This window comes from Prunus avium, chromosome 3 (assembly GCF_965620075.1).
Source record: "Prunus avium chromosome 3, drPruAviu1.hap1.1, whole genome shotgun sequence".
Taxonomy (NCBI): domain Eukaryota; kingdom Viridiplantae; phylum Streptophyta; class Magnoliopsida; order Rosales; family Rosaceae; genus Prunus; species Prunus avium.
The window spans coordinates 13,334,872-13,354,730 of record NC_142286.1 but is presented as its reverse complement, the minus strand read 5'-3'; the positions used below and the strand labels follow the sequence as shown (position 1 = coordinate 13,354,730).

At 47.1% G+C, this 19,859-nt stretch overlaps 1 protein-coding gene across 1 annotated transcript in view; it reads right to left on the bottom strand.

Moving 5' to 3' along the window:
• LOC110746387 (putative O-methyltransferase 3) overlaps window positions 1-19,859 on the bottom strand; it is a 92,530-nt gene that overhangs the window by 69,361 nt on the left and 3,310 nt on the right. Inside the window, exon 3 of the mRNA XM_088250564.1 lies at window positions 15,129-15,148. Coding sequence (XP_088106690.1) covers window positions 15,129-15,148 — 20 coding nt within the window. The remainder of the gene's footprint in view (window positions 1-15,128; window positions 15,149-19,859) is intronic.

Below are 19,859 nucleotides of genomic sequence, written 5' to 3'. Positions count from 1 at the left end.
GCAGATACACCTCGGCCCCGGCTTTGGGCAAGCCGCAATGGAGGTCGCGTGTGACCAGGAAGGAGCCCCAGATCTCCTTCAAATCGTTCTTCGTCTCAACATTAGGAACGACGGAGAGGTCGTGGGTCAAGAACAGAGGGAACGGCCGAGCAAGGCAAACTCGGAACTGCGTACCAGTTCTCTCGGCCAGGCTGTAGAAGAATTTGTAGCAGAAGGCCGTGGCGTTATGCTTCTTGGGGGCGCGAGCGAATGCGTTGGCCAGCGGCTCGTTGTCTTGAGGGGCGGCCACCCCCCTCAGCTCTGGGAAGTAGGCCTGCAGCCAGAACTGGAAGGCCCACAGTGGACCACCGTGCTTCGGCTTCATCCCATCGGTGACGATGTCATGAAGTGTGCGGTATATATGGCCGAGTAGGAACGGGCCGAGCGCTAACCCACCGCCCTGCGCTAGGTAATCGGCCAAGTGGGCGAACTCCAGGGTGACCTTGTTCGCCTGGGTGCAAAACACGAACTTGCACAACCAGTATAGCAAGAACGCAGCGTGTTCAACCTCGCAGAGAGGGGCAACGGCGTCGTCTTCATCACTATCTTCCACGCCGAAGTTGCTGTAGAAGCTGGAGTAGTTGAGCATGTTCTTCGCCTTGCTCCCAGTGACTCTCGCAAGAGTAGGCCACGTAGCCTTAAAGCTCCCTTCCACCTCGGGAGCAACGAGGGCGGCGTTCACCAAGCCTTTGAGGGCGTGGCGCCCTAGGCAAGACGGAAGTCTCCGTGGTTCGTCGACCAATTCAGCCCAGCCAAAGGCCGCGGTCATGGAAGGAACGGACGAGGGTGTCGTCGACATCTACCACGGGAGGGATCCCCCATTTTCGGCCAACGGTCTGTCCTTCCTCAGAGAATTCCATAAAGATCATTCGGCCGTGGATCTGTACGGTATGACCCCTGAGAGCCGAGAAATTGTAGAATTGGCCCTAAAAAATGCAAAGGCAGAAGCGCTCCTCATCACCAGCGGTTCTGACTCGGCCATTAAGGCCGTATACCAGGCGAACAGGGAGTCCAGGGCAAGAGGCCTGCAAAGTTACCAGCCCAACCTCGGCAAATTAGAGGCTGAAATCCCCTTCAGCAGGGGCGATTTGGATTATCTCCGCCGGTACTTTGCTGTGACGCCGACGGACACGTTCTTTGGTTTGACGGCTGAGGAAAAGGGCCGAGTGAGCGGCCTAGACGATTACCTAGCAGCCAGGGACGCGTTGGCAGAGGCCAGACGGACCCTCAAAATGGAGGTCGAAACCTCAGAACCCCTTGAGGCCAAAGCATCCACAACCGATAGCCCGAGGGCCGTGAGGCTTATGGACGAGGGTTTCGGAGATCCTCTCTTCGGACACGAGGCCGAGGACGACCCCACAATAGGAATCTCTGATGAAGAATATGAGGGAATCCTCGGGATGGTCGAGGAAACGGCTCTCACCAAAAACGGCTCTGAGACCGAAGAAGAAGCTGGTAGGGGAAACCCGTAGGAGCCGGAGGAAGTCGGCATCAACATGGTCCTGGTGCTGCCATTCGAGTTTTCAGCCCCGGGGGGGCAGACCAGCGGTTTAGAGGATGACGTGCCCGGGGAGCAATTTGATCAGAGGCCAAAAACTAAGGAGGAATTGCTGGCCGTAGCATTTAACGAAATAATACCAAGAGACGAGCTGAACAAATACCGGCACTTGAAGCCGTTGTATATCTCAGCTCACATAGAGGGTGTGCCCATATCCAAGGTTTTCGTTGACTGTGGGGCGACGGTCAACATCCTCCCCTATTCCTTAATGAGAAAGCTGGACAAGTCGAAGGAGGACCTCATCCCCAGCGACGTGGTCTCGAGATTTTGAAAGAAATGAAGGCAACCCGTGTTTTGGTCTACGGCGATTCTCAGCTGGTGATTAACTAGTTAACTGGGGAATACTAATGCACGAGCGAGAATTTGGCCGTGTATTATGTGACGGCGCGCCGAAAACGGCGAGGCCAATGAGATGGCCCAGGTAGCGTCTGGCGTAAACATCCCAAGCATTGACCACGATCGTGTGATAAGAATCGAGAGGCGTACCTTGCCAGCCTTGACCGAGCGAGGAATGAAAACGCAAGTGTTTTCGGCTGACATCACCGACGAGCTGCCATAGTGAAGTATCTACGTAACCCTTCTGGCAGCCATGAAAGGACTACACGGTTCCAAGCTCGGTGTTATTTGATTTATCAGAATGAGCTGTACCGAAAGGGATCAGATGGTTTGTTACTCCTATGTCCCAGTGCCGAAGACATCAAGGTCATCATGAATGAGTCTCACGAGGGGATTTGTGGTGTTCACTAGTCTGGGGTCAAAATAAGGTGGTTGGTCCGGAGGCACGGCTATTACTGGCCGACCATTTTGAAAGATTGTATCGAGTATGCGAAGGGATGTATCAAGTGTCAAATCTACGGCCCCATACAAAGGGTGGACCGTGGATATCATCGGCAAAATCCATCCGGCCGCGTCCAACCAACACGCTTGGATTTTAGTGGCGACCGACTATTTCACCAAATGGGTCGAGGCCGAGTCCTATCGGTCGATATCTAGCGCACAGGTGGTCAAATTCTTTGACAATCACATCGTTCATCGGTTCGGTATTCCAGAAACTATCACGGCCGACAACGGCCCAGTATTCGCATCGGCCGAGACACGGGAATACACCGAAAAAATGGGGATCAAATTGATCCACTCAACACCTTACTACCCTCAATCTAACGGACAGGCCGAGGCAAGTAACAAAGTAATCAAGGGCATCATAGAGAAGATGATCGAGGAAAAACCTAAGGCGTGGCACGACTTACTCCCCGAGGCTCTTTGGGCTTACCGAACCTCAAAGCGGTCGGCCACGGGCACATCTCCTTACGCCTTAACCTACGGTCACGACGCCATCGTCCCGATGGAGTTAAAGGTTCGGTCTCTTCGTGTGGCCGAGCAGCCTGGGCATGAAGAGGAGCGTTATGCACAAGCCATGGCTCAGGAGTTGGAAGATTTGGAGCAATCTAGACTCGATGCCTATAACTTGATGCAGGCACAAAAGCAAATTGCGGCGAGGGCTTACAACAAAAGGGTTAAGCAAAAGGCTTTCGCCGAAGGCGACCTAGTATGGCGAGCCGTACTTCCTATTGGGACAAAGGACCCTCGGTTCGGCAAATTTTCGCCCAACTGGGAAGGACCGTTCATTATCGAACGAATTCTTGGCCGAGGTGCATTTCAGTTAAAAGATAGAGATGGGGAACGGCACAACTTGCCGATCAACGGCCAATATTTGAAGAAATATATCCTGTCATTATGGGAGACGGCCGCAAAAAGGTTATGAGATTTGCAAATATCAAAGTGGAGTATGCAACATGACAAAGACAAACTAAATGAAATCATACTTCATTTTATTCATTCAGGATGAGAAGGGGGGTGCGTTTACAAGGAGACGGCCGGGTCCTAGCCGAGTACAAACACACATAAGAAAAATCACATCCTAGTTTTCGCGCTCCGGCTCCTTGGTCCTCTTGCAAGACAGTCAGATGCCTTCCCCCGAGGCAGGACCTTCGCCACCTATATCGTCATCAGCCACGGCCAGCCTGCACCCAGGGCCTCACTCCAGGCCGTGGAAAGCGCATGGGCCGTCACGCCGGACACGGAAGGCCACTGCCACTCTAGCCGTGGTAAGCAGTCGCCATTCCTGCAGTGGCAGCGGCCGTCGTTCAGGCCGTGGTAGCGGCCATCACTCTGGACATGGTAAGCGGTCGTCATTCCGGTTATGGTAGGAGCCATCACTTCAGCCGTGGTGAAGGCCGTCATTCCGGCCATGGATGTGACCCGAGTATCCGGCCGCATAAATTCGGCCACGTCGAGGTCATTGTCCCAGTTCTTCTCACCCTCATCAAACTGCCAAGTCATCTGGACCAGGCCAAATTGCCAAGTCAAGCGACCCAGCAGGTTTGGCTCCCTATTTTTGAGGAAGTTGCGATAAGGAACATTAGGACAGTTGGTAATAAGGGAGGGCGAAGCCCAGGAGTCAAAAAAGGGTTCTAGAGCGATTGAAGCAAGAAGGAGGCTCGCTGGATAATAATTTTATGTTTGGGGAACGAGGGTGAAGAAACTGGGGAAGAACAGTATGATCCTTCGAAGAAAAATGAACTCAGAAAGCCTGGGAGTGTGAAGGAAAATGCGAAGGAGTTTGGGTTTTATACTGTTCGGTTCATTTTTACACATGATTTTTCATGTTATTCACCCACTATTTTGAGTTAGTTCTTGACATTTTATAGCTTTTTACTTCCTTTTTGTGTTTTCTTAGATTTTACCTTAGTTCGAATGAAAATGAGCTAAAAGTGCATTATTAGTTATAAATTCTGTTTTTGTTCATTTTCGTAGGTCAACTTCTTGGCCTGGGATCAACATGCTTTGGTGCTCGGATGAGGTCATGATCTTCATGAGACTTGTTCCAATGGATGTTAACTACAACATATCCAAATTTGAGCTCCATTGGACAAATATTGCCTATCCAACCAATCCAGCATGTTACCACAGCCCTGGAAATCCGGATTTGGCCAGCTTTTACCTCCATTGTGTCATCTTGATTATTCTTGTTACCATAACACTTGGTAACAAGAATTTACCTTAGTAGATGAGATATTTTCTGAAGCATTTGGCATCTTTGTGAGGACAAGGCTTCATCATTTGCAAGGGGACAAGAAGACAATGGGTGAAGACTTTGCATTAGAATACTAAAAGTAAAAGCTGGAAAGGAGGAGAGAGGGAAGCAAAGTTAATTGCAATCTGAAGTGGGAGAGGTTTTGAACGTGGGAAATGAAGTCATTCTAGCATTCTACACAATTGAGAGCAGATTTTGGAGAGTTTGGAGCTAGGAGAAAGCCAAGGTGCAGCCAAGAAAAGTGGAGAAGAAAGCTTCCACCATTGATGACCTTGAAGCTTTCACAATTTTCTCAAAATCTGTAAACTCTTTCTAATTTTATTTTGAGTTTGTATTTGGAATAAGTATGAGCAACTAAACTCCATAGCTAGGGCTTAGGTTGAAGCCCTAAACATGATTACCTTATTGTTTTGATACTTGAGTGTATGAATTTCTAGATATTGTTGATGAATTCCAATTCACCAAATTAATCTATCCTTGATGTGTGTTTTTCCTTGGTTGGCCATCTTTGAAAGCATGCTTCTTGAAATTGTTGGGGTTATGTGTATCTTCATGTTATCCTAAGCAATAAATGGATGAAGTAAGAATCATCCATGTGAATTGGTTTCTTGAATACCTAATGTAAACACCATGCTATTAGGATTCTTGTGATGTTCATATTCTCTTTGAACTTAATGGGTTCTCCTTGTAATTGAATCGAAGTACGAACCATACCTAGGTTCGGTTATGGGGAGGGCACAAGTATTGTAGCACAAACCATGCACTTTACGTATATTAGAGAGAATCAATGCGTCTTGAGCCACGACCCATGGTCTTGATTGCGAACATTTTCATCAACACGTTTAGAGTTCATCACTTGAGTATTCATGAACATAGGTAGAATTGTTTAGGGTGGATTCCGAAACCCTAGTGTTTGTTACATTTTAATTTCACAATTTGATAATTCATCTCTGCCTTTCTCATTTAAATTCAAAGTCCATTTACTTTCATGCAATAGAAATAGGTCACTTGAACCAAACCAAAACACCCCCCCCCCCCCCAATGTGTGTGAGTTGTGTGTTTGATACATTGTGTGTCTTGTTTACTGAATTCTGTTTATTTTCGTAACTGTTTTGGACTTTTGGTCCGCGTAGTGTTCTTCATTTTTGTGTTCTGAATCCAACTGTATAAAGAACGTGAAATTTGGATAAACGGTTGGAAAGTTATAGGCAAAACACTGGACAGAGGTCGAAACTGGAAAAACAGAGAAACGAATCTGCCCAAAAACGACCGGTCGTTACTGTTCAGCGACCGGTCGCACATGAATCTGCCCAAAAACGACCGGTCATCACTGTTCATGACCGGTCGCACGATCGAGAGCGGCGGCCGAGATTCACCGGGATTTCTGGAGTCTCACCACCATACTTCACAATTCCAAATGTCGATTGGACTGCCCACTTGCGCTAATCAGAGTCCACTATGCGTAAATTCAGCCTCGATTACTCATCCAGGGACTCTTCCTATAAATACAAGACTCGAGCTACATTCAAAAGGTTCAACACCAAAACAAGCCTCTCACGGAGCAACTTATTTTTTTCCTGTAATGCACTTTCAATATCTTTACTTGCTTTCCTAGGAGTAGTGTTAGATTGTAAGCAGAACCCATTCATCAATATATCATACGACCCTTGATTTTCAAGGCGCCGGAGAACCATCCTTGTTGTTCGTTCACTCACCTCATATATCACACGACCGTCGCTCCCTGAGCAACGCGCCGGAGCACAGCCCAAAATCCACCACCAACACCATCACTCGACGGCCTTGTAGTTCAGGCCGTGAACCTAACAGCCGAGACCAGTTCCTCTCTCGGCTACAATCGTTTGACTACGAAGACAGATCAAACAGGCGCATCATTCATCCATCCAACACTCATCGAAACATCAACGCACGGTAAACCGTGCTGGCACGCACGCGCACAACCGCACCGCACCCAAAAGCAGGAAACCCCGTGTTAACGCACATCCCCTCGGCCCGGAACTCCAGGCCGTGAGATTTGCGCGGCAGACAGCTGCTTTCGCCGTAAGGCTCAATCCTTCCACGTTCCTGGCTTCTATATCCGGCTCCAGGGAGTGTTGCGGGCGAAGTCACCGGCATTCTCTCCTGGAAAAGCGTTCGTAGCTCTGAAGAAAATCTGTCCATCGTGGCCATGAAGGATGTTTCCATCCTGCAAGCCTGCCTGGACATCAAATCCTCCATTCCTGCTTGTTCCCGCATGGACTCGGTCGTACGATCCATCATTACTGGAACGCTGGTCGAGATCCCGACCGTATGTTCGGTCATGGTAATTGGTGAAGTGGACTCAGGATTCTCAGAAGTCAGTTCGACTGCTTTATTTTTGAGCTTTGTCTGTGCCCTAGTTTCCACCATAAGTTTTTGACAGTTGTCCCACTGGGCGTGCCAAAAGTGTCTGCCGCGCAAATCTCATGGCCTGGAGTTCCGGGCCGAGGGGATGTGCGTTAACACGAGGTTTCGGGCCTAGGCCATCATTGCCCAGGGCGTCGCTTCGCTTCGTCAAATGAAACGACGGTCACTGTCATAACTTCGCGTGCTCTGAGTGCGCTGTCAGGCTGTTTCACCTTTCGAGACCATACCTCTATTTCGAACTCCAGAGCCAGTATAAAACCCAAACTCCTTCACATTTTCTTTCACACTCCCTAATGATCCTTATTGCAGCTTCCTCAAGACCAGGGAGCCAAACCTGCTGAGTCGCATGACTTGGCAATTTGGCCTGGTCCAGATGACTTGGCAGTTTGATGAGGGCGAGAAGATCTGGGATGATGACCTTGACGTGGCCGAATTTGTGCGGCTGAATACTCGGGTCACACCCATGGCCGGAGCGACGGCCTTCACCAAGGCTGAAGCGATGGTTTCTACCATAACCGGAATGACGACCGCTTTCCGTGTCCGGAGTGATGGCCGCTGTCACGGTCTGAACAACGGCCGCTGCCACTGCAGGAATGGCGACTGCTTACCACGGCTAGAATGGCAGTGGCCATCCGTGTCCGGAGTGACGGCCCATGCGCTTCCCACGGCCTGGAGTGAGGTCCTGGGTGTAGGCTGGCCGTGGATGATGACGACATAGGTGGCGAAGGTCCTGCCTCGGGGGAAGCATCTGATTGTTTTGCAAAAGGACCGAGGAGCCGAAGCGCGTAGATTTAGGGTGTGATTTTTCTTATGTGTGTTTGTACTCGGCCAGGACCTGGCTGTCTTCTTGTAAACACAGCCCCCTTTTCACCCTAAATGAATAAAAATGAAGTATGATTTCTTTTAATTTGTCTTGGTTACATTGTGTACTCCACTTTGTCATTTGCAAATCTCACAACCTTTCCGCGGCCGTCTCCCACAATGACGGGATATATTTCTTCAAATATTGGCCGTTGATCGGCAAGTTGTGCCGTTCCCCATCTCTATCTTTTAACTGAAATGCACCTCGGCAAAGAATTCGTTCGATGATGAACGGTCCCTCCCAGTTGGGCGAAAATTTGCCGAACCGAGGATCCTTTGTCCCAACAGGAAGTACGGCTCGCCATACTAGGTCGCCTTCGGCGAAAGCCTTTTGCTTTACCCTTTTGTTGTAAGCCCTCGCCGCGATTTGCTTTTGCGCCTGCATCAGGTTATAGGCAACGAGTCTAGATTGCTCCAAATCTTCCAACTCCTGAGCCATGGCTTGTGCATAACGCTCCTCCTCATGCCCAGGCTGCTCGGCCACACGAAGAGACCTCGGGCAGTAAGTCGTGCCCTGGACTCTCTATTCGCCTGGTATACGGCCTTAATGGCCGAGTCAGAACCGCTGGTGATGAGGAGCGCTTCTGCCTTTGTGTTCTTGAGGGCCAACTCCATGATTTCTTGGCTCTCAGGGGTCATACCGTACAGATCCATGGCCGAATGGTCTTTATGGAATTCTCTGAGGAAGGATAGACCGTTGGCCGAAAAAGGGGGATCCCTCCTGTGGTAGATGTCGACGACACCCTCGTCCGTTCCTTCCGTGACCGCGGCCTTTGGCTGGGCTGAATTGGTCGAAGAACCACGGGGACTTCCGTCTTGCCTAGGGCGCCACGCCCTCAAAGGCCTGGTGCTGGCTGCTCTCACGGCCGGGGAGACAACCGGTTTGGGTGACAACCCGTCAACAGTTGCCACTTTCTTTTGGCGTTTGAAGCCCTCGACCTCATTTGGCTGCATCCTGGCCTGCTGAACCTGCCTCTGCATTCTCCTCAGCTGGGTTTTGGTTAGTGGTTCGGCCCTGCCCCCAGGCCGTGCATGATACCAACGGTCATCCTTTATGATTGGTGGTTTGAACGTTTTTATCGATCTTGGGGCGGCCTCTTCTTCGTGACTGGCCGAGGCGCCGGGGTTTTGTGGCCCTAGTCGGCTGAAAACAGCTTTGTTGGTCGGCTGTCGACCGTACTGACCACCGAATCTTCTCGCGGTCGTTCGAGATGGCTCGGCGGCCTTCCTCTTGTTCTCCTGCGGCCCGGGCTGGCCGATCTTACACTTGCATCGTTCGCAAAGGGCCGGCTCAAGTTCGGCCAAAGGCTCCTTTCCTTTTGTCGAACTGCGAACTCCTCTATCCTCGGCCGGGAGTTGGGCATCGACCATGTTCACGACAGGTGGAGGGAACGGCTTGGAGTCGACCTGCATGGCTGCCTTCTCCGGAAACTGGAGCTTCTTCTCGTCTATTAATTTCTGGATAATGTCTCGCAAGACAACGCAGTTGTTGGTGTTGTGAGACCAAGAACTGTGGTACTTGCAAAAAGTTTTCCCTTTGAGCTCTTCGGGCTTCGGAGTCTTATGGCCGAAGGACAATTTTACCTTCTTCTCGGCCACCAGCAAGTCGAAGATAGCTTCGGCCCTTGTTAAATCAAACGTGTACGCCTTCGTTTCCCGGGTCGCGAACTTGGCGTTGGGGATCTTTGTGCGGCTGTTGTCGGTTTTAACGAGCCCTCTGCAAACGAAGGGTTTGTCTATGCTGACTTCGGCCGAGCTCATCTCGATTTCATCAACCTCGGCCTCTGCGGAGCCGTCTGCTTCGGCGTAGCTGACAATGGGATTCCTATAGTAGGTTCCCTTTGAGGCCGTCTTCTTCTGCATCTCCTCTTTCAACAAGGACGCATATGTGTTCACCTTGTTGGTCAGGTCATGCATGTCCCGAAATTCGATCCCTTGGAATTTCTTCCGGTATTCGAATTCCAATCCTTCCTCGGCCATCTTGACGAACTCCCTCTCTGGAAGGTTCGTGCGGCACCAATTCCTACATGTCTTGAACCGCTGTAGGTAATCGCGAGGTGATTCGTCCGATGCTTGGCTCATTCTTGCCAACTCGGCGACCGTAATTTCTCGGTTGGTCTGGTAGAAATGCTCGTGGAACACCCTTTCCATATCAGACCAATCCTTTATTGAGTTCGGCGGAAGGTTTATAAACCATGAGAACGCCGCGCCGGTCAACGAATGAACAAAAAGTCGGAGTCTCTGAGCGTCTGAATCGGCCTCTCCACACTGGGCCGTGAAATGGCCGATGTGTTCAATGAACGAGGTCTGCCCATCCCCAGAGAAAAGCATGACTTCAGTCACTTCCTGATCGGTGCATATTTACATATCATTTTGTACCCTTCTAGCTTATGATTTGGTTATGTTTTTGAGTTAAACTTGTGCTTTTAATCCTTTTTGTGTTTATCTTTCAGTTCATTGAGCTTTAGGTAATAATGAGGGCTTTGGATAGTAAATGATGCAATCCATGCATGTTAGGGCCTAATTTGGATGAATGGATGAAGAGCTTAAAGACAAACTCAATTTTGGCTACAGTCCCCTGCCAGCTCAGTTTCGTAGGTCATATTGCAAGCTTTGTTTCAGCAACCTACATAGCTCGGATGAGGCCACATTCTTCATGAAAGTTGTTCCAATGGGTGTGTAATATAACATATCCAAAATTCAGCCCCATTGGATAAATATGGAGTCTGTTACCTAGCAAACACAGAGCCATGCTCAGGATGGATTTTATCAGCGCGCAAAATGAGTTAGCAATTTGTTTTGGCCTTAACTTCCTCCTCCGACCTTGGATTGGCCCAAATGATATATGGCTGGAAAGAAGACATTCTGAACTTCAAGTTTGAGTGCTTAAAGTCTTAATTTGATTAAGGGAAGCCCAATTCGTAAGCCCTTGAAGTTGCTGGTCAGGCTGACCTCAGGATGAGCTATTATTTCTGGTTGGAAGCTTGGTCATGGTGACATGAAGATGAGCTAGGGCTGCTGGTGGGATTTATTAGTGAAGTGCATCAACCATTTCAGATTTTATAATGCAAGTGTTGTATGCATTAGCCATACTTAATTCAGATTTTCAGCTTCCTTAGGCCTATATATAGTGAGGTTTCCCAAGCTTGTAAAAACACCCCAAGGGGGGGAGCTCTCAAACACTTCTCTAGAGCTCCCTTCCCTTCTCTCCCTCAAATTCTCTTAGTTTCTCTTTCTAGTTTTCAATTGTTGTAATGAAATCTTTTGTGTTGAAATTTTCCTTAAGTTTTTCTTAGTTCCACTTTACTTTTCATTATGTAAATTATTTTCTTTAGTCTCAAGTTTGATTAGTTTCCAAGTTTCAATTATGGTTCATGTTCTTATTCATTATGTTTATAAGTTAATATGCTAGTTTGAATGATTGATCACCATTTAGGCTTGCATGTTAGCTATCTTGGTTTGAATTAAGAGTATACACCATGCTTTAATTCGAATTGAACTATGAATAGGAAGAGTATGTATGGACATTCGACAACAGGGATTAGATACATGCTTGGTTGTTTAAATTGTTCTTCTATGCTTAATGGGTTCCTAATGCTTAATTTTAGGTTAGACAACAAATGATCAAATTAGGGAATTAGGAACACAAGGTTATGACCACACACCATGGCTTAATCATATATTAGCTAGAATCAATCCGTTAATCTAATTGAACTTGGGAACTTATCTGCTTGAGTTAGTTATTTCTTTCTTCCTTGTTTTATTTATTTCCTTTCTTTTTCATTTCTGTTTTGTGTAGGAAAAATGAATTGGATCATTCAATCACCAATCCTCGTGGGATCGACCTCGCACTTACATATGCTATACTACCAAACGGCTCGTGCACTTGCGAGTATCACAAGTTGAGGATGCAACTGAAACCATTTTGGTGCAGCTGTATCTACGCAACAAGTTTTTGGCGCCGTTGCCGGGGATTGGCAACATAGTTTGGTTCTATTTCTTTTCCCTACTTGTTTTATTTTTATTTTTCATTTTCATGTTTTTCTAGACAATTTCAAGTTTTAAAGTTAATGACGGTAATGGACAAGTTGTGTTTGTAGTCCAACAGAAAAGGACAATTGCCCAACAAGCAAGAGAACTGGGTTTAAGTCCCAGCTTACACAACCCATTGGTGCTTGTTGCTTTGAAGCATGGAATTGGATGTGTGTTGATTTTCCTTTTCATTTTAGTTTTTATTTCCTAATCCTTTTAATTCCATTTCAAGTTTTCTATGTTTGTTTTAGCAATTTATTATAGCTCAATAATAAATGGAGAGAGATGGCAACCTCAATCATAAGAATGGGAAGTGTGGAGCAGTGGGAGAAGTCGCGACCTCCAAGTGCATCCATGCTCGACCTAATCGCTTCAAGGGGGAGCATTTCAATCCTTTCTCTTCTTTGAATTCTGTTTATTTCCGTAGTTGTTTTTACCTTTTGGTCCGCGCTGAGTTCTTTGTTTTTCTATGCTGAATCCAACCATATAAAGAACGTAAAATTTGGACTTACGGTTGAAAAGTTATAGCCTAAAAACTGAACAGAGGTCGAAGCTGAAAAACATAGAAACGAATCTGTCCAAATGGTGATAAACGGGTGATAGAAAGTGCTGTTTGTTTTTTTTTCTTTGGTTTCTTGGTTTGTTTCTTTTAGTACAACAATTTATGTTGTTTGTTTGAATTTGTTTAGAGTACTTAGTTCATTTTCGTTTATGGTTTGTTGTTCCATTTTATCTTAATTTGTTTTTGTTTCTTATCTTAAAAATTTTAAAAAAAGATTTTTCATATGAGCTGACTTATGGTAACTCCAGTGAGCACCTTCGTCAATACAGTGTCTAGGAGTTCTTTAGGCGACACCTTCGGTGTCTAAGAAGTTTGGGTTTTAAGCGGGACCATTGTGACCCCTCCAACCTTCCCGGATCCCCTGGCTGTGTTTTCTGAGGCCCTTAACTGGTCATCCGTGAGTTGCTTGTATATTGTGTGTTTTTAAATTAAGTTTTTTATTTTCTTTGTTTTCTTTTCTGTTGAGTCTTTGTTTTTGTTTTGTTTCTGTTTTTGTGTTGTTATGTTATTTTATTTATTTATTTACGTGGTATGGTTAGTTAGTTTATTTCTGAGTGTTAAAACACATTTTTATTTCGAACATTGCATAAAAACAAAAAAAAACAAAAACAAAACAAAAACAAAACAAAACAAAAAAAACATCATCATCATCATCTTCATCATCATCTTCTTCATCTTCTTCATCTCCATCATCATCATGGCTTGCCTCTATTTTCTCGCACTTGTAGAATCTGCAGCAGCTCCACATGGTCCTCATTTTTTCTCTGTAGTGCTTCCACGTGCTGATTGGCACAGTAGAGCCGCTTCTGCAAGTCCGCCACCATAGCCTTCAAGGAAGCTATTTCCTCGCTCATCGCGGCACACTCCCTTGTCCTCGCTAGTAGGCGCATGCCCAAATTGGTAGCGGAGACCGCGTGGAGCACAGTTAAATTGTGGGACTCCTCTACCGCTGCCTTGTCAGACCTCTGTGCCACATGTAGATGATCTGTCGGAGTGAGCTTGCTGCTAATCATGCCTCCTAGCAGCACTGCTCTGTTCGGCAGTGCCTCAGAAAAGTTCGGTATTGCCTCAGCAAAGTTTGAGGCCGTGCCGTGATGATATGAAGAGTTTGGAAAGACAGTGTTTGGAGGAGCCCTTGTCTGGGCATTCGGTGGTGTAAGTGAGAGCTCAAGGTTGAGATCATCAAGGTGAGTGCATGAGGATGCCATTTGTTTTGCTTCTGAATTTTTTGATGTTTTTCCTTGAGTTTGCAGGAAGAAATGCTGGGTATCATCCGCTTGCAGAGGTGTGGTTTAAATAGACATACGCTGATGAGAGAAAGCCAACACCATTTCGGATTTCCCGGGCATGCTCGACCTAATCGCTTCAAGGGGGAGCACCTTTACTTTCACTTTACTTTTCTTTTTTCCGTGTTTTCTGGTGTTTTATGTTTTTGCCCGTTACTTTCATTTTCTAGAGCTTTGTGTTTTTGCTTTTTCCTTTCGGCTGTCATCTTTATTTTATTTTAGTTAGGGAACTGTGCTTTCTTTTTCGTTTGTCGTCTTTATTTGATTTAAGTTTGGGAAGTGTGCTTTCTTTTCCGTTTTTTTTTTTTTTTTTTTTCTTCTGCAACTTTACTATTTTATTTTCAAAACAAAATAACGAAAATACAAAAACAAAAAAATAAAATAAAAACAACAATAATGCAGTAGGAAATCATTTCTTCTCGGTGCTTGGTGTCACGACCATTGGAGCTTTGAGTTTGGCCCTCTGGCTGTCCTCTTCCGGGGCTTCACGCACAGCTTCTTGGGGCTCATCACTTGAGCTCCCAAAGATCGCAATCTTAGCTTGAGCGTAACTACTCTCGCGATCTGCTTGTTTGCGTTTACCCGGTCGGTCTAGGTCCTCCAGTTGTTTTCGCATGTCGCGAGAGTACAACTCTACCATCTTTGATAGGTTTCTATTCTCGTCCCGCAATACTTCTAGCTGGTGTCGATTCACCTCCACTATCCTTGACCTCTCCCTTTTCAAGCTTTTTATAGCAGTCTGACACTCCTCAACCATACTTCGCTCCGCCGCCAACTGACCTTTCAGCACCTCTACCTCATGGGACTTCGCAAGTAGGCGATGACCCAAACTTGCGACTGTTGCCGTACTCTGCACGCTCAGTGCCAGGGCATCGCTCACGACCCGGTTGTCATCCCTTGTCCCCAGAACACGTATATCTTTAGGAGTCACTAAATTTCTAGCCACTCCAATGGCAACATCGTTGTCCAGGAGTATTGAGTCAGTTACTGTCACAGGCCCCCGTGCGGAAGCAAAGTAGGGCATCCATACTGGTGCCGCTGCTTGGCCTCGTGTCTGAGTCGGTGGAGCTAGGTTGAGATCCAACGAAAATGGGTAGTTAGAGGCCATTTGATTTCTCACTCTCTTTTCTTCTTTCTTTCTTTTCTCTTTTGTGTGTTTCTGAGTTTGTGTTTTTTTTACCCTTTCTTTTTACCTTTTATAGACTTAGTCTGCTAAACCCTAGCCGCTGCGGTTCTGAGTTCTGTGCGGCCCTTACCGCTTATCTCTATATGTCGCCGCACCCGTTTCCCAACCCCCTTAATTGCATTTTCACCTTTCACCACCTTCAAGTGAAAAAGTCGTCGCGCCTTCCTACGAGTCTAATAATTCTAGCTTGGGGGATGTGAAAGCGGCCTCTGCACGCCGACACGTCCCTCACCTATTTTCCCCGTGACTTCCCAGGAACCAAGGCATCAAGGACCACACTTTTTCTGTTTCGTAAATACCCACCTTCGCACTCCCAATTCACGTTTCATTAAATTAAAATAAATAAATAAATTAAATAAATTAATAATAACATGTGGGCTTCGGACTTCATTGTGGGCTTCGGGTTTTCACCGTTGTTAGGTTTCAAAGTGTGTTAACTTCTTTTGGGTTGGGCTTTCAATCGTTTGGGTTTTGGTTTGTGTAAGACTGTTTGTTTTCTGTTTTGAGTGTTTTACTGTTTCGTTATTTATTTATTTGTTTTTTTTTTTTTTTGTTTTGTAATTTTTATTTTTATTTATTTTATTTTATTTTATTTGTGTATTTTAATTCAAGTGTGTTTTGTGATTTATATTTACTTTAGTACCTTTCATTTCTTGTTATGACATTGTTTGTGGCTAATTTTTAAACATTGAGAACAATGCTCATTTCTAGGTTTGGGGGTATTGGAGTTTACCAAGTAAATTTAGTTTTTCTTATAAAAAAATTAAAAAATTAAAAAATTAAAAAATTAAAAAATTATAAAAAAATTTAAATTAATTTCTTGCTTGTTTTTCTTTTTCTATATTTTGAGTCTTGTTTTGATTTGAGTCACTTTCCGAACACTTATGATGAGATTGTGATAAATGTTGCATGACTTAAATAAAAAATTGAAATTTATTTTTTTTTATTTTTTTTTTCCTTGTAAATTTTTATTGTAAAAAATAATAATTAATTAATTAATTAATTTGGCATCGTTCTAGCATGACATGTTCGAAACCTTCTTTGCACTTGCCATTTGTTTCATAATTTTCCAATTAAAGGATTTGCATGACCCAAAGAATTGTATCAAGCATAAATTAGACTTATATAACCATATAATGTGAGCTTTTGAGCCTTGTACTTCATTTCATGAGTGTTATACACATACTCTTAATTTCTTGTCATCTAAGTTGTTGTTTGATCTCATTATTCATTGATTTGGTTGAACACTTAAAAGTCATTCATTCTTTTGCAATTCGATTTCATGACATTTAAGAAATGATATTAAGGCCCTCTTTGGATCGTTTGTGCCTTTCAAGCTAACCTTATGCATGCTTAAGCATGATTTTCCATTGTTAACCATTTTGAGCCTACATGTAAACCTTTTCTTTCATTTTACCAATTATATTTCCTCGCCTTAGCCCGAAAAACAAGAATTTACCTTTCTAAGGAACTCATGAGCTCTAATTCGAAAAACAAGAATTTACCTTTCTAAGAATTTGCCTTAGCATTTCTTCGTTTATTCTTTAAGGAAGGCGAATATGCCCTGGCGAAACGCTGCGTTTCAGCCTCTGCGAACAAGTGCCAGGGCCGAAAGAAAGGGCTCCTTCGGCCAGCTCATGGCCGTGATTTATCAAGCACAAACACCAGGCCGTGAGATTTGCGCGGCAGACAAGGAGTAATCGAGGCTGAAATCCTGCATAGTGGAGTCTGATTAGAGCAAGTGGGTAGTCCAATCGACATTTGGGACCATGAAGTATGGTGGTTTGACCCCATAAATCCTGGTGAATCCCGGCTGCCGCCCTGATCGTGGGTTCTGCGCCTCTGGCCGTGGGGATGCATTTATTGTTCTGATAGCTGGTGACCTAATCTCTCAAGCTGCAAGAATTCTTGTGAGAATGTCCACGTCTAATCACTCTGTTTCCTGTCGCCACAACCTGACTTCAGTCACTTCCCACCTTCCCTCATGCATTAAATGCTTATTCGTGGCCAGTGGGTTTGCTGCAATAAACAGAGGCATTACTTCATTAAATGAAGCATGGGACCCTGCTATCACGTGACGATTTGATTCTGATATCTCTGGCCGTGATTTTGCTCGGCCTCGGCCTCGGCTTACAATCGAGGCCGAGATGATCATGCCTTGGTGGAACGCTGCGCTTTAGTGTCTCGAGGAAGTGCCTTGGTGGAACGCTGCGCTTTAGTGTCTCGAGGAAGTGCCTGGGCCGAGAAAAGGGGCTCCTTCGGCCAGTTCATGGCCGTGATTTGTTAGGCACAAACATTGCCCCCACATCCCTGGATTTTTCGGTCTCGGCACGGGTTGGGGCCGAATGGATTCCAAGGGATGGACCCTTTGCATTCCTTCTGAAGTGATTGACAACTGTTGCATTAAATGCGCAGGCTAGTCGACGTATTTAATGCCCAGGCGCATTCAATGTCCAAGCACGTCGTGCAGGCCATCATTGCCCAACTTACGTGAGGCGTCGCTTCGTTTTCGTCAGACGAAAAGACAGCCTTTGGGCTTTCGACACGTCATTGTGCTTTTTGAGTACGCTTGTCAGAACGTTACGTCTCTTGAGAGAGCCACGCCCTTTCGTTTTCGAATTCTAGCACCAATATAAAAACCCAAACTTCTTCGTTTCTTCTTTACACTTTCAGAACCCTTAGACGCCCAAGCTTTGCCAAAAACCCTTCTCTCAAACCTTCAAGCTTACCAAGCTCTCGAACTTCCAAGTTTCACCAAAAAATCTTGCCTGAACTCGCAACTTTCTTTCACTCTTGAGTTTCGCCCTTTCCAGAATATGCTCAACTATTCCAGTTTCTACGGCAACTTCGGTGTAGAGGACAGCGCCGAAGATGACGCTATCGCCCCCCTCGGCGAAGTTGAGCACGCCGCATTCTTGCTGTACTGGCTGTGCAAGTTTGTGTTCTGTACCCAGGCGAACAAAGTCACCCTGGAGTTCGTCCACCTGGCCGATTACCTTGCCCAGGGCGGAAGGTTAGCACTCGGCCCATTCCTGCTCGGCCATATCTATCGCACGCTTCATGACATCGTCACTGATGGGATGAAGCCGAAGCACGGCGGTCCACTGTGGGCCTTTCAATTCTGGCTGCAGGCTTACTTCCCGGAGCTGAGGGGGATGGCCAATATCAGTGACACCAAGCCGCTGGCCAATGCATTTGCCCGGGCCCCCAGGAAACATCATACCTCGGCATTCTGCTACAAGTTCTTCTATGGCCTAGCCGAGAGAACGGGTACACAGTTCCGTGTCTGCCTTACTCGGTCGTTTCCCAGCAGCATGGCGTAGCTGGTATCTCCTTCCAGCTTCAAAAGGGGATGACTTTCCTGACTCTGACGCCCTGGTAGCGTCGTAATGCGTATGACGAGGATGGAAGGGTCTGGTACGAGGAGTGCATCTCGGCCAGATTTATTCGGCCTGTTGAGGAAGCCGCGAGGGCGGCTCTGAAGAACGCCGATTGGGACCCTCTCCCCCTCAAAGGCAGCAAAGTGAAGAAGGTATCGACCGAGCCTCCTCGACTGAGTACCTCGGCCGCGACCGTGCCCAAGGCGGTGGCCCCTCCCGTGACTGGAGCACCGGTTGTGGCCTCTACCATGGCCCCATCTTTAACCGCGGCCCCGGTCCCCAGGGCGACTCCTGCAGTGGGGGCGCGAAAGACGCTAGCGCACAGGACCGTGCCGTCCTCTCCTCCTGCCCGGCCGAGTGCCGTCACTGGTACGTATCCTCCCCCCCTTTCTCTTTATCCGTTTCCTTTTCCTCGGCCTCCCTGAGCCACCTCCGTCCTTATTTATCTCACTCTCCTTTTCCTTTGTATACGTAGCCCCGGGTCGCAAGAGGGGTCGAGAGGTCTCAAGTGCTGATGCTGCTCTGGCCGAGACGACGGCCGGGAGTATTGCGATTGAAACGGCGGCGCCAGCGTGGCCGAAGAAAAGGGCCCTCATTATTTCCGCGGAGGGTGAAGGTGAGGAGGAGGTCACGACTGAGGTGCCGGTCGAGGAAGCAGTTGCCACTGAGATGGCAGTCGAAGAGGAGGTCGCGGCCGAGATGGTGATTCAGGAGGCGGCCGCTGAGGAAGTGGTGGTGGGAGGGGCAACTGCTGTCGACACAGCGTTCGCAGAAGTGTCAGCCGCAGAGGAGGCCGCCGAGGAGACTGCCGACGAGGGCACTGAAGAGGCTACCGAGGAGGCCGCTGAAGAAGCCGTCGAAGAGGCCACTGCGGACATACCCGTCGAGCCGTCGCCGTCCACTCCTCGTCGTCCAAGCGGCATTTCCGCTCCTCGTCGAAGAGGCCACTGCCGTCCGCTCCTCGTCGTCCTCGGTAAGAGTTCGCTTTCCTTATACTTAACTTTATTGTTCTCTTTTCAGAATTGCACTATACTCCTAACCGAATTTTGTCTCCAGCCTCCCCAGTCATCGCTGCCACTGTCCACGATTGCTGTGACCATGCCCCTTGCGCCGTTGTCCTAGGACTCGACGGTCGTGAACGGCCTCGGCTCCCTTGGACAAAGATTCCAAGACCGTCATTGAACAGCTCTGCGAGTTCCTCAAATGACCGCCGCCGGGGCGCTTATGGAGTTTAGGTCCTGCTTGGATACGGCTATGGCGATCGGTCTGCTAAACTCGGCTCAACTGGATGAGCTGCAGGCCCATCTGGCCGAAGGCGAGGAGATGATCGGCCGGTATGTTGAAGCCGTTACGAGGATGGCCGAAGGGAGCTCGCTCGAGCAAGAGCTGGTGGAGATCAAAGAACAAGTCCACCCTGCAATGGCCCGATTGAAAGAGAATGACCTCGTCCTCCAACGG